Source organism: Lampetra fluviatilis, chromosome 6 (genome assembly GCF_964198595.1).
Source record: "Lampetra fluviatilis chromosome 6, kcLamFluv1.1, whole genome shotgun sequence".
NCBI classification, from domain to species: domain Eukaryota; kingdom Metazoa; phylum Chordata; class Hyperoartia; order Petromyzontiformes; family Petromyzontidae; genus Lampetra; species Lampetra fluviatilis.
In genome coordinates, this window is record NC_136280.1 from 5,726,872 (window position 1) to 5,740,452 (window position 13,581).

At 42.7% G+C, this 13,581-nt stretch overlaps 1 protein-coding gene across 1 annotated transcript; it reads right to left on the reverse strand.

Moving 5' to 3' along the window:
- Positions 1–1,792: 1,792 nt before the first annotated feature.
- Positions 1,793–10,147, reverse strand: LOC144932902 (toll-like receptor 2). Its single transcript, XM_078857295.1, has 2 exons — positions 10,037–10,147; positions 1,793–6,926 (listed from the first exon to the last, which is right to left on the reverse strand). Exons 1-2 carry the CDS (start codon positions 10,048–10,050, stop codon positions 4,487–4,489), a joined length of 2,454 nt encoding a protein of 817 aa, XP_078713421.1. The 5' UTR covers positions 10,051–10,147; the 3' UTR covers positions 1,793–4,486.
- Positions 10,148–13,581: the final 3,434 nt, after the last annotated feature.

Consider the following 13,581-nt stretch of genomic DNA (forward strand, 5'->3'; position numbering starts at 1 on the left):
GCTACTGGAGCTACGGACCTTTAAATTATCCGAATTGAAAACTCATTTCTTTGCATCTGCTTTTCGTGTTTAGTTTGTTTTCCTTCCCCCCGCATCTCCGATTAGCACCGTTGGCTACGTACGGTTCAACAAGAAGTTCAACAGCAAGAAGTTCAACATTCTTCACAGAGCATTGCTCGTGTGCAGGAGCTCGATGCATTTCTGGGGAGCGGTAGTTTAGCGCTCAGCGTGCTGCACCTCGAGGTCGACTCAGCCTCAAATGAGTGCCTGGTGCGGTGTGTATGCAAACATCGCCACTGGGGAGACAAAGGCGGCCGAGCGTGGCGCTGGCCACCCACCCCTTCTCGTTTACCACAGTGTCGGTCTTCGTAGGTGCTGCTCGCTAACAGTGCTTGCCCCAACAGTCTGGCAAAGGCAATGGGGGGTGGGGGGGGATCTTGGTCTTTGATGTATTTATAACATCTCAAACTTCGTCTTCCTCTTTTGTATGACGTTTGAGAGAAAAAACCCACACCCACTGCAATTGTACGTTTTACTTTGTAAGCCGTTCCACGGGTAGCCCGAGTGGGACTCCGCTTCTTCCACCAGAATGCGAGTGTTGTGTTGTGGGCAGTCATCGGTGATGTGCCTGATGGTTTGCACCACCTCGTGCAAGACTACATGAGAAATGGAGATGGTTGCGAGGCTTTTGAGGAGCCTTCAACCTGCAGAGTACAGACAGGAGGAGGCACTGCTGATGAGGGTGCCTGGTGCCTGTGTTGTGACTCAAACCGCACATAACATTTAGAAATGCTGTGATTAAGCATATTTAAAAGCTGCCCGAGCCAGTTTTGTACAGTCTAATAATATAATAAATACTGAGAAACACGAGCTCAGAGTATCGGGTTGCTATGAATGTCCACGTGATGAGCCACTTTGTTGAGCTGTCATTTGTGGCCAGCTCGCTTCTGAATAATAACATTACAAGCTCAGTGGGCCTTACCTGGTAAAAATGAAAATGTTCAGTTTTATTTGACTTATATTAACTACGCGTTAGTGAAACCAATGCGTACTAAACATAGAATACACGATGAAGTATTCCAAATGACTGGCTTAGTAAGTACCGTGCGGTATGGAAATGTGGTGTGCAAGTCTGGAAATTGTGGTTACACGTCAACTCAAAACCGCGTGTGTGTGTCGCAAACGGAAGAAAAGCAAAGTGAACAAAGGTAATTTATTGTGTGGGACACGTAAACACAATACTGTCAAGTGTTGACGCATACTTGTTGTATACATCGGCTGTTCCACATACGGCCATTTCGAACAGTAAAACAAACCAGAGCACTGCAAACGTGTCAACCCCATCCTACTCACTACAGTCATTTTGCTGTGGCTGTTCCACCTGAAGACGGAAGCTTGTGTTGCCTCCGAAACGTCGTGATTTAATTTAGTTATTTTCATTTTATTATTTTTATTATTATTGTTTATATTTTTCATCTACGTGACTTTACCGAAAGAACCAAAGAGTATGGATCCCTGCAGTCACGAAAACTTCAAATCTAGATTCTACAGGGGAATTGAAGTTTCAGCTCCATACGGCGTACAGCCGTTTCAATACGGGAAATCAAATGTTTTTGTCTATTCGTTTGTGATGGAACTTTGTAGGATGAACGTTGAGATTTATAAGGGTCTGAATTGGTGTGTAATAAGGAAGGCACTGATAAGGGTTCGACAGGTATGGTACTATACACGTACAAAGGTAACATAATTATAAATCTTTATTAAACAGCATAGCATTTACAGCGTGTCTCAGAAGCGTTATATACCGTACTTATCAACGTTTGTAGTTCAAAGTACAGTCATTATTAATGTGAATTTACTCCTAATTTTGTGATGAAGCATATTGAGTACATACAGTGTTAATAAATATTTAAAAAACACGATTACTTTAAAATAATTTTAACACAGTTTAGGATTCGCCTTATTTACACAACAGAGGTTTGTCACGCGTACACAGCGAAGCGGATTCCGCTCAACTCGACCGCCCACTGCACGTTTGGCAAAACGCAACCTGAACCCCTATCATCCGCAAAGCCTCTTATCTAGTGCCGGATTTTCCTAGTAGCAAAAGTAGCTACTACATATGTAGTAGCTACGGGCCCCGCACTTTCAAGGGCACCACGCTAAATGCTTTCAAGCTGTCAATTCCCGTTCAGTGATTCTGCACTTGCTCTATTACTATAGTACTATAATGGCCTTCGAATTTTATGAACGACCGGGTGTTTAAGGTTAGCGATTTGTCGTATTATCTGGCTGTATAGCAAATGAAAAAATACAATTACTTTACTATGCAAGTTAAAAATGTACGTGTTTTCATATTTACTTTTTTTTATGGCCCCTTTACAACATATGCTACAGGCCCCGCACTAGCTTAATCCGGCACTGCTCTTATCCGCGACTTCTCCTTTTACCTTAAAGAACCAGCGTGCGGCTGGTTCTTTAAGGAACTGCTGCTTCGTGGCATTGCGGCTCATGAACATCTTCTTCTTTCGCGTGGATTCGTAGCAGCAAATTAAAGATGGAAATTAATCTATTTTTTTTTACTTGTTATCCAGAGTGGATCTCGTCCCCTTGCCCCTCATTTAAAGGAGGGCAGGACAGCGGCTGGTCTACAACGTGGGGGCCGATCGTTTGAGATTGGTGGCCGCACCGGCCATGCCAGGTCCCGATTCGGTCGATGGTCGATGACCGCCGGCGGCGTGGAAGGTTTGAAACTGCGAGAAACTACGGCCGACGTAAATCTAAAATATTTGAGGGGTGTTGTTTGTGTTTTATGTACCAAATGTGGAAAAAAATTGGACTCTTCTTGTTATTTTGGTCGCCGACCAGATAAATATCCGCGCTCCCGTTCCTCCCGTCCGTGATTATCCTCTGTTTTTCCTTCAGCTAGGATAAGTGGAGTAAATTCAGAGGTAAACCCCGCTGCGTCTTGCACATTACCGCGAATAAGTGGGGAAATCTCCTGCACTCACTATATTTGGGAGATTCAAATACATTATAATTTGCTGGTACTCCATTGGCAGTGGTGCACAAGCACAAATAACAAACTCATCACATTCGTCAATACCACTGTAGCGTGAAAAGGGAAAAAAAATATTAGAGGTGACATTTAAGACGATGCCCCTTCTTCACGTGTTATTTCCAAAATGTCACCTGGTTTGGGAGATGACGACTACCGTTTCTTATAGCGTAGAGCAATTTTATAAAGGTGGTGATTTGTTGTAGAAAAGAAGTGCGTTTATCCTCGCATGATGTGAAATAAGATGGTTGAAGCATTTTCAGATTGATACATTTGTCGTAAATTAGACGATTGTAAATAAAATTGCATTGTCAAAGTAACATAAAAAAACACGAAGCAATGTGTAAAAATAAGCTGTTTAAATTGTCTGCCCCAAACTTTAAGGCCAATAAAACACGTTCATAATAAATGCGTTAAGCCCAAGCAACATTTTATTGAACTGCACTTTCAGAGCTCGAATTATTAGCCCTATTTGTGCAACTGGCCAGCTCTTTTGACAATAAACCACTGCACGAGGGCCTTATACCACGCCCTCTGGGTTATGGGGATTCTTTTTACCATGATTCACCACACTGGCTAGTGTGGGTTGCCGATTGTGGGGCGCATATACGTGGCAGCATAGAAGTAGAGTGCAACAATAGTATTTTATGCTCTTTGCTACCCACAATGCAGCTCTATATCGCACTATCTTCTCATTTATTGACACAAGCAACCTGCAGGAAATATATTGATCTCGTTTAGTAAGCACGTGTACTACTGGGAAAAAAAACCTTTGCAAACGCGAAGAGATATAAAACCTGGAGAGAACAGAATCAGATCAAGCAATCAATAACGTTCAAGCAGCTTACCATCACAGAGAGCTGACACGAAACACATAAAGAACACCGAGACTCCATTGGAACCTCATTTGCCAGTAAAAAATATGATAATTGGTTTTTTACCCTTCTATCTGGCAACAAAACTGACACCTTTTTCACCGAGACTACATATATAATCTCACATCTGATATCATATTACCAGTTCTGAAATAACAAGCGTATTAAAATATCTACTTGTCATCAGTGACATCAGTTACTCTTGGTAATTCACGGTGCAACTTATTTGGTAAGTGAAATAGAAATCTGGAGGGGCTCTCAATTTCAAAATGTGGAAAATACAAAGAACAGCAAGAACATAGTTGTAGATTTGAAGTTTTTTGTGACTGCAAGGGTCCATACTCTTTGGTTTTTTCGGTAAAGTCACGTAGGTAAAAATTCAATTGAAAATAAATTAAATCACGACGTTTCGGAGGCAACACAAGCTTGTGTCGTGATTTAATTAATTTGTAATAATTTTTTTACCTACGTGACTTTACCGAAAAAAAAACAAAAAGTATAACAAGAACATACTTAACCCCCCACCTCCCCCCTCCTCCACGCCATTTGAAAGTTAAGCATCGGGGTCAGGGCTAGATTCGAGCGGACGGTTGTCTGACTGTAGAATAGCCCGGAGGCTGGCCCAGAACATTGACCGCTTGCCCTCCTCGGCCGGCCACTCCAGGTAAGTCTTCCTGTTGAGCAGCTTCCGAAGCCGGCAGAACTTGCTGGGCACGGAATTCCTGGGCAACGGCTCGAGCAGCAGCAGCACCAGCGAGTCCTGGCGCTGCTCCAGGACCCGGTGCTGCGCAAAGTACAACTCGTAGTGGCACCACTCGCTGTTGACAAAGTTCCGCGAGAGGATGAACAGGGTCTTGTTGGAATGCTCGATGCACTGGATGATATTGTCCACGATCCACTCTCCGGGCGTGAAGTCTCGCTCGTGGATGCACAGCTTGAGGTCGGGGTTGGAGCTCTCTAAGGTGGGCACCAGGGTGTTCTCCACCCAATCCGAGTCCAGCTGGCTGTAGGAGATGAACGCGTGGTACTGGAACGTTGAGGTCTCACCGTCGTTCAGCCTATTATAACGCCGTCTCTTTGCTGAAACCCATATCCAGCCCATGCGTATGTACCATACGGCGTCAAGGTGGTAGCTGAGCCCTGCAGTGATGCCAATCACACATGCCGTGATGACGACGCTGAGAATGATGATGATGTACCTGTCACATGCGACGTAGCTTGGGCTGAAATCCTCCAGTGGGCTGTCTGCAAGGTAATCGGGGTAACTGCACGTGTAACCGTTTGGCCAGTCCGTCAGCAGCGACTTGTTGAATGTTTTTCGAAACCAGTAGAGATCGCAAAAGCAGTAGAAGGGATTATTTTTCAAATTGAGAGACCTTGCGGCATGGAGATTTTCAAACGTACCTTTTCTAATGATGCCCAAGGCATTGTCGTCCATGTACAAAACTTGTAGAGATGCGGAGCCTATCTGTGGATTGATGTGTCGGATGTTGTTCCCACTGAGGTAAAGTTCTTTCAACGATGTTGCATCTGCGAGGATATTGTAAGGGAATGTTTCAAGCCTGGTGTAGGAGAGATCGAGTACTTGCAAATACTTTGAAGTGCAGATTTTTGAATTTCTGGTGATGTCATTATTACGTAGGTTAAGTTTTTGAAGAGTATTAGGCCATGCACACTCATAGATGTCGTTGATATAATTATAACTAAGGTCTAATGACTTGATTTTGGGCATTAGGGAAACCATGCTGGATATTATCTTTAGGTGTCTGAAGTGATTGTGACTTATATCCATATGTTCAGCATTGGGTAGGACAACGGTGTAATTACACGATTCCCACCACAGGCCTGTTTCATCCAAAAGATTTCGGGAAAAGTCGAGCCATGTAATTGCTCGAATTTTCAAAAATAAACAGGCTACTTTATTCATGCCTGTGTTGGAGATTTTAAACTCAGTAAGATTGGGAAACAGGGTGAAATTAATTAAAAATAAAGGGTAAGTCATATTCAGGTGAAATACCCCATCGATCACCAGCCTTTTTAATGGGGCAGTTCTGTTGACTCCCTTAATCCCAAAGAACACAACAGGCCCTTTGTCATTATAGGAAGAATTTGTGAACACAACCATTTTCAGGTTTGACAGGTACATGTTTTTGATGAAGTCCGTGGCTTCACTGTCTGAGAAATTAGCATTGACAATGATGATCTTTCTCAGTGACTGACAGTAACTAAGACCCTGAAACAAATTAAAACTGTGGTTTTTTAAGGGCTCGATCAATATTTGATATGTTTCCAATTGTGTAATTTGAGATGTATTCAGATCTATAAGGACGTTGGAAAAAATGGACGGATTTCCGTCCACAGAAAAATTCATGAAGAACGTTTTCAGTGATCGGAAATGGACGAGGGATCCAGGTTCGTAACGTAATAACGGAGAACCAGTGTTCAGGTCCAAATACTTCAATGAAATATTTGAGAGGGCTTGCAAGTCAGCAGCTTTCAGCTCTGAGGTGTGGAATGTGCCGAGAGTAAGTGACTGCAGCTGACTCATTCTGGAGAAGCCTCCGCCGAGGGCAAAGGAAGTGTAGTTGTTCATGGAGATGTTGAGGATCCGCAGGTTATGAAGATCAATCAGAGCCTGCTCAGGCACCGCAGGCAGCTCGTTCTGGTACAGGTCTAGGTAGCGGAGCAGGGGGACATCTTTCAGCGCACCGGCTTCAATCGTGCGAATTCGGTTGAAAGCCAGGATGAGAACCTCGAGCTTGGGAGTGCTGGAGAAATCTCCGAGTCGAATCGCACCGATCCGATTGTGAGACAAGTCTAGGACGGTGACGGTGGCCGGCAATCCCCGAGGCACGGCCGTGAAGTCACGGTCTGAGCAGTCAACAGTTTGTTGATGGTCGTCGTACGAGCAGTATGGATTGTTCAAGTTTTGCGTAGAAGCTTGCGGCAGCTGCACCACGCAGAGAAGCGTCGTGGCAAACGCGAGCATATTCCTGTTTGTAAATAAAAAATTAAAATGGCATGAGACATAAGCAACTGCTGTTCATGCCGTGGCTATAAACGTGTGGAAAATTCAGTGCAGTAATTCTATATGCCAGTCAACAAGAACGCCACACCCAATGCCAAAGCGAAGAACAAACACAGCTAACGTTTACCCAAAGGGTCAAGAAGTGACAACATCGAAGCCTATAACAATGCTACTTGCGTGCTCCTGTTCGGAAAACAGAAAACACCTGCTACAGCTGATAATGATCACGTTAACGATAATGAGTCCGGACCAAGATCCCGTACCCGGGGCGAGGCATACAAAAGTTGAAGGGAAAAGAAGAATGGAAGAGAGAAACGCCGATAACGAATCGAGATTGAGCGTATGTTGAACTTCTTTCGCACCGTACGTAGATAACAGTGCTAATCGGAGGTGCGGGGGAAAGAGACAATAGACTGAATACAAAAAGCAGTTCTAAGAGAAATGAGTTTTCAATCTCGATGATTTAAAAGTGCACAACTCCAGTGGCTTCCAGAGCGTTCCCGACGACCGCAGAAGCGGATCTGAAAGCGGGCGATGCAGTGACCGTCTTCGTTTAATGGCCAGCCATCACACCTACACACAGAAATGTACATCCACATTCACACTTATACGTACTTATTATACACGCGTATACACGCTCAAACACACACACACAACGTTCACTATGACACCCACAAACACACACACCCCCCACGTGTCATTTAACACGGCTGCGTGGCAAAGCGCTGTCGGCGAGCGACGAAATGAACGGGGCGATGTGGCAAGCGGCATTGTCGGGCCGCCTTTGTCTCCCCGACGGCTTGATGTGTACACACTGCACCCAGGCCGAGTCAATCTCGGGGGAGGCCACACGGCGGGTTTCAGATATTTTCAACAGCAACGTTGGCCGAGAGCGGCGGGGTTTGAATTTTCCATGACGCCTCAACCAGTGCGTTCGCGTAGCAGCACCGAAGGAACTCGCCAAATAAAGAGAGAAAATAAAGAGAGGAAATAAAGAGAGGGGATAAAGAGAGGGAATAAAGAGAGGAAATAAAGAGAGAAAATAAAGAGAGGAAATAAAGAGAGAAAATAAAGAGAGGAAATAAATAGAGGAAATAAAGAGAGAAAATAAAGAGAGAAAATAAAGAGAGAAAATAAGGAGAGAAAATAAAGAGAGAAAATGAAGAGAGGAAATAAAGAGAGGAAATAAAGAGAGAAAATAAAGAGAGGAAATAAAGACAGAAAATAAAGAGAGGGAATAAAGAGAGGGAATAAAGAGAGAAAATAATGAGAGAAAATAAAGAGAGGAAATAAAGATAGAAAATAAAGAGAGGAAATAAAGAGAGAAAATAAATAGAGCAAATAAAGAGAGAAAATAAAGAGAGGAAATAAAGACAGAAAATAAAGAGAGGGAATAAAGAGAGGGAATAAAGAGAGAAAATAAAGAGAGAAAATAAAGAGAGGAAATAAAGATAGAAAATAAAGAGAGGAAATAAAGAGAGAAAATAAATAGAGCAAATAAAGAGAGAAAATAAAGAGAGTAAATAAAGAGAGAAAATAAAGAGAGGAAATAAAGAGATGAAATAAAGAGAGGAAATAAAGAGAGAAAATAAAGACAGAAAATAAAGAGAGGGAATAAAGAGAGAAAATAAAGAGAGGAAATAAAGAGAGAAAATAAAGAGAGAAAATAAAGAGAGGAAATAAAGAGAGAAAATAAAGAGAGGAAATAAAGAGAGAAAATAAAGAGAGGGAATAAAGAGAGGGAATAAAGACAGAAAATAAAGAGAGGAAATAAAGAGAGAAAATAAAGAGAGAAAATAAAGAGAGGAAATAAAGTTCATTAAACGGGAAATTTGATCATGTAAAAGTGGAATGAGATCATTAAACGGATTATGATGCCGCCGCCGCTGTTGATGATGATGATTTAAACGTCGCACGTGCATTAGGAACGCATTAAAAACGCAATCCTACCACTGAGCTGAATGGTGGGGGGGGGGGTCCCCAGCGACATGTCAAATTGGGGTTCCTGCTAAAATCAGGATACACAGCAAGCGGTGTGGGGGGGGGGCTTCTCCGGTGTTAAAAGTCTCGGATTATTTGCGGGAATGGCAAATAAAATATTGTTTCGGAAGGGAGAGAGACCTCGGATGTAAAATAAATGCTTATAAAACAAAAATGAGCAAATATACGGACAAAATATTACTGTAATGCAAGGGCTGTTTGAAAAAAAAAGTTATTAATACATGCGACGCGTCAATTAAATTGAAAGATCACGTCTCGTTTGTTTGCAACTGCTTTTTGGCGTTTCCCCCGCACCGCCCACTGGCAGGGTCGGCTACGTACGGTGTGAAAGAAGTTCACCACGCGAGTGTGCAGCACTGCGCATGGCGCTTGTCACTCGTTCCAAGCCTAGAAAGTGGCGATTTTAACTCTTCCCACGTGTGTTTGAGTACGGTACACTGCGACATATAATAAACGCACACACACAAACATTCAGCACACACATTGAGCACAAACAGGAGAACACACGCATGCAGACGCACAGACATTCATACGGTGTTAACAAAAAAAGAGAGAGAGATAAAGAAAGAAAAGTGTGATTAGCTCGATTAACTACGTACGGTGCGAAAGAAGTTCAACATACATATCTAACTGTGGCCGCATTCTAAAACGTTTGCTTGAGAGTAACTTGAAGGAGAGGGGGGGGTGTTTATTGATTTTTTTTTGGGAGGGGGGGGGTGAGAAGGGAATATAACAGCATCGATTGCTACAATGCCACAAGGCAGGTAGGAAAAGGATGCGTGTTTGCAAAGCAGCAGTGATTCCGTATCACTGACTGATACCACGTTGCAAGGGTCTGCGTTAGTGACAGAGAGACGTCTAAATTTTGATTTAAATCTTTCGTGACTGCAGGGATTCATATTCTTGGTTCTTTCGGTAAAGTCACGTAGAAGAAAAAAAATAATAAAATAATACCACGAACACAGACACACGCACGCGCGCTAGATTATTCATTATCAGCACGTTACAGAGAGTATGATTTTAAGCAATGATACAACAACAACAACAACGGCAAGAAAAACCACCCACACTTACATTTTTGTGCCCATGTTTAGGCACGCATCAGATGACAGGGTCCCCCGTTTGCTCCGTTTGTGCGCTGAGCGAGCGTACGAGGAAGTGTGGAGGGTTTTGTTCGGATGCCAAGGGCGGTGTTTACCATCCCACTATGACTCAATCAACGACGCTGCTCGTCTTTGCCCAATGGCACCGTTGACCCCTTGAATATGCAGCGGCAACTAATATGTTTCAACTTGCCCACATGTTTCACGCTTGGAGAAAAGTGATGAAAAGTAAGAATATGTGGGGGTTTTCTTTACCCTTTGCTGGCAATAAAGCATGTTCATAATCAACGTTTTTGGGTTAGATCGCGTTATTTATAAATGTGTCGTAACCCTCCACCACCCGACACGGCCAATCAGCAAAAAAAGTGTCACGTTGACAAAAGACAAATAGTTCATTGCTTTAGCCCACCGGTGTGTTGAAGCGTGAAACCACAACATTTACACTTTTTTAATAAAGCATGTGCTGAGATGTTCAAAGACAAGAATGGATGGGCACCTTTTGCAAGTAATAAAATCCCCATTAACCACACATACGTGTGGCAAAAAGCATGCAAACAGACGTGCTCTGATAAATGATGCCTTTGCATTGGCCAAGACATTCCGACTCTGTTCTTTCACACAAATTCCTGAAAATAAACGTAATTCTTTATCCTTTTGGAAGTAGACATTTTCACAGCCCACATGCATTACTAGTTATGCTTTTATAACTTTACAGAGTGTATAGTAACTGCGATGATACCTTTTCATTATTAATCTTTGGTTTTTTCGGTTAAGTCACGTAGGTAAAAAAATATAAAATAAATTTAAAATGAAAACAAATAAAATTAAATCACGACATTTCAGAAGCAACACAAGCAACCGTCATCAGGTGTTGACGGCTCCAGCAAAAATTACGGAGGCGTCTGAAGAATATGGATCCTTGCAGTCACGAAAACTTCCAAATCTAGAATTTTCATTATTCTTTACCCACGCATGGCGAAAACTAATGAAAATAGTCACCGCAGACTCAGTGCGTGGCAACGTCAGCCGGTTCTCACGATCATTATATTGTCCGACTGACTTGGGAAGAACGCAGGGCAAGTTCAATCTGACTGGTGGTGTGTTTATTAATGTTCGTGATGAGTTGAGCGTATGGTCGCGCCCTCTAGTGAAGCCCGTGTGCTATGAATGAGGACGATTGCTCGAAACTTCGTCGAATATATTTTCTTGGTTCTTTCGGTAAAGTCGCGGAGAAGGGAAACAATAAAATAATAAAAATATAAAAACACAGCAAGAAAATTGTATTGCCGTGTTTTTCACACCTGATGATGATTGCTTGTGTTATTGTTTAATATTTTTATTATTTTATTGTTTCCCTTCTACGTGACTTTACCGAAAGAACCAAGAATATGAATCCCTGCAGTCACGAAAGCTTTAAATAAAAATTTAGTCGAGTATATTCTTTTAAGGGGCCGTCCATAAATGACGTCATGCGATTTTGGACGATTTTTGACCCCCCCCCCATCGTCACACGGCGTTGCAAAAAGTCAGACCCCCCCTCAAATATGACGTCACAAAGCTCTGCCCCCCCCCCCCCAAAAACATGCTTTAAATCGCTTTAAACTATTGTCATTGTAGTGAATGAAGTAGAACGTGTTGTCTATATTTATTTAAAGTTGCGCATTTTACGTGACGTCACATTTCTCAAACCCCCCCACCCCCTCGTCACATCAAATGTCTGACCCCACCCACCCCCTAGGTGCGTGACGTCATTTATGGACGGCCCCTAAGGTTGCATTGTTGTTGACGAGTGCGTTGATTTTTTTTGTTTCTTTCTTGTTCGTTGCACAGTGGCAACATGGGAAGGAACTGGGATGGCAGAGGGCGGTGGTTCTCAAAGTGTGGTCCCCAAGTTCCACAAGTGGTCCGCGACCGTCCTCCAGATTTGTGGTGCAAATGCAGGTTGATCCGGACAATACTAACACGCGTGACTTGAAGCTTTCGTGACTGCAGGAATTCATATTCTTTGGGTCTTTCGGTAAAGTCACGTGGATGGGTTCAAAGAAAATAACAAAAAAACGATGACGTTTCCATCGCAACACAAGCGGTCGTCATCAGTTCCACATACGGCCATTTCGAACAGTAAAACAAACCATAGTACTGCAAACGTGTCAACCCCATCCTACTCACGACAGTAATTTGGCTGTGGCTGTTCTACCTGATGACGGAAGCTTGTGTTGCCTCCGAAACGTCGTGATTTAATTTAGTAATTTTCATTTTATTATAATTTTTTCATCTACGTGACTTCACCGAAAGGCCCAAAGAATAATAATAATAACAATGTTTGGGACCTTAATTCATATTTTAATCTTGATATTTTTTGTTGAAAAATGAAGTTGGGTAAACTACCCTGATTCATATCAGGATAGGTTTTACCCTTTCTGGCAATAAAACAGTTGTGTTAAGATGTTGAAAACACCAAACTGAAACCTTTTGCAAGGAAACATGTCAGCATTAACCACATATACTTCGGGTGAATATGCAAACAATAACATGCTCTGATCGCATGTGCATTGTCTTTGAAACTGATTGGTCCACACCAGAGACAGCTTTCTTTAGAACCTCGTCTCAAACAGTGTTAGACCAGAGAACGCCAAAAGGCGAACAGCACAAAGACATTTTTACAGTTTGGTGTTTTGACATCTTACCATCGGTTTTATTGCCAGAAAGGGTAAAAACCTGTTCTTATATTTTGATACGGGCAAAGGAGGTACCATGATACCCCGATGAAACTTCCCTAATCCTAAGATCTGAATTCCACCCCTACAAAAAGCATGATAGCTGTGGGGCTGAGCAGTCCGTGGACCCAAGAAGATTGAGAAACGCCGCAATAGAGGCATCGTGGTCAGGAGTTGGTCAAGACTGGGTACAATGAGGCATTTCCCCTTTCAGATGGATGGATTGACTTTAGCGGGCTCGTTACTTTCAGCTCAAGAGAGCCACTTGGGGCGATAAGTGGTTTTCTAGGTCATGCGGAGCACCGATATTCGAATCTAAAAAGTAATCCGAAGTTGTAATGCAAAATGTATTGGCTTTTATTACGGATATTTGAAATCATTAAAGGTAAATCAGTGGCTATTTATAATAACTAATGATATTTGATGGTGTGCAAACCACCGATGTGAAAGTCACAGCATGTGGCGTGGAAGTCAAGTAAGTAAAACTAAGTTTTATATAGCACTATTCACACAAGGCCTCACGGCGCTTTGCAACAGATTCGCAGTAAAAAAAAAAGAACCTTTAACGTTCAAACTAAGAGGGAAAGAACCCCAACGCAGACGGATACGCACGAGAAAATAAATGTGTGTTTGAGACGAGCCCTGACTGTCGGAGCGTCCCCAACGGATCTGGGGGGAAATGCGTTCCACAAACGAGGCGCCTGACTGCTTCAACGTTCCATCCAGTGCTGGATTATCCTAGAAGCAAAAGTAGCTACATGTGTAGTAGCTACATATGTAGTAGCCACATGTGTAGTAG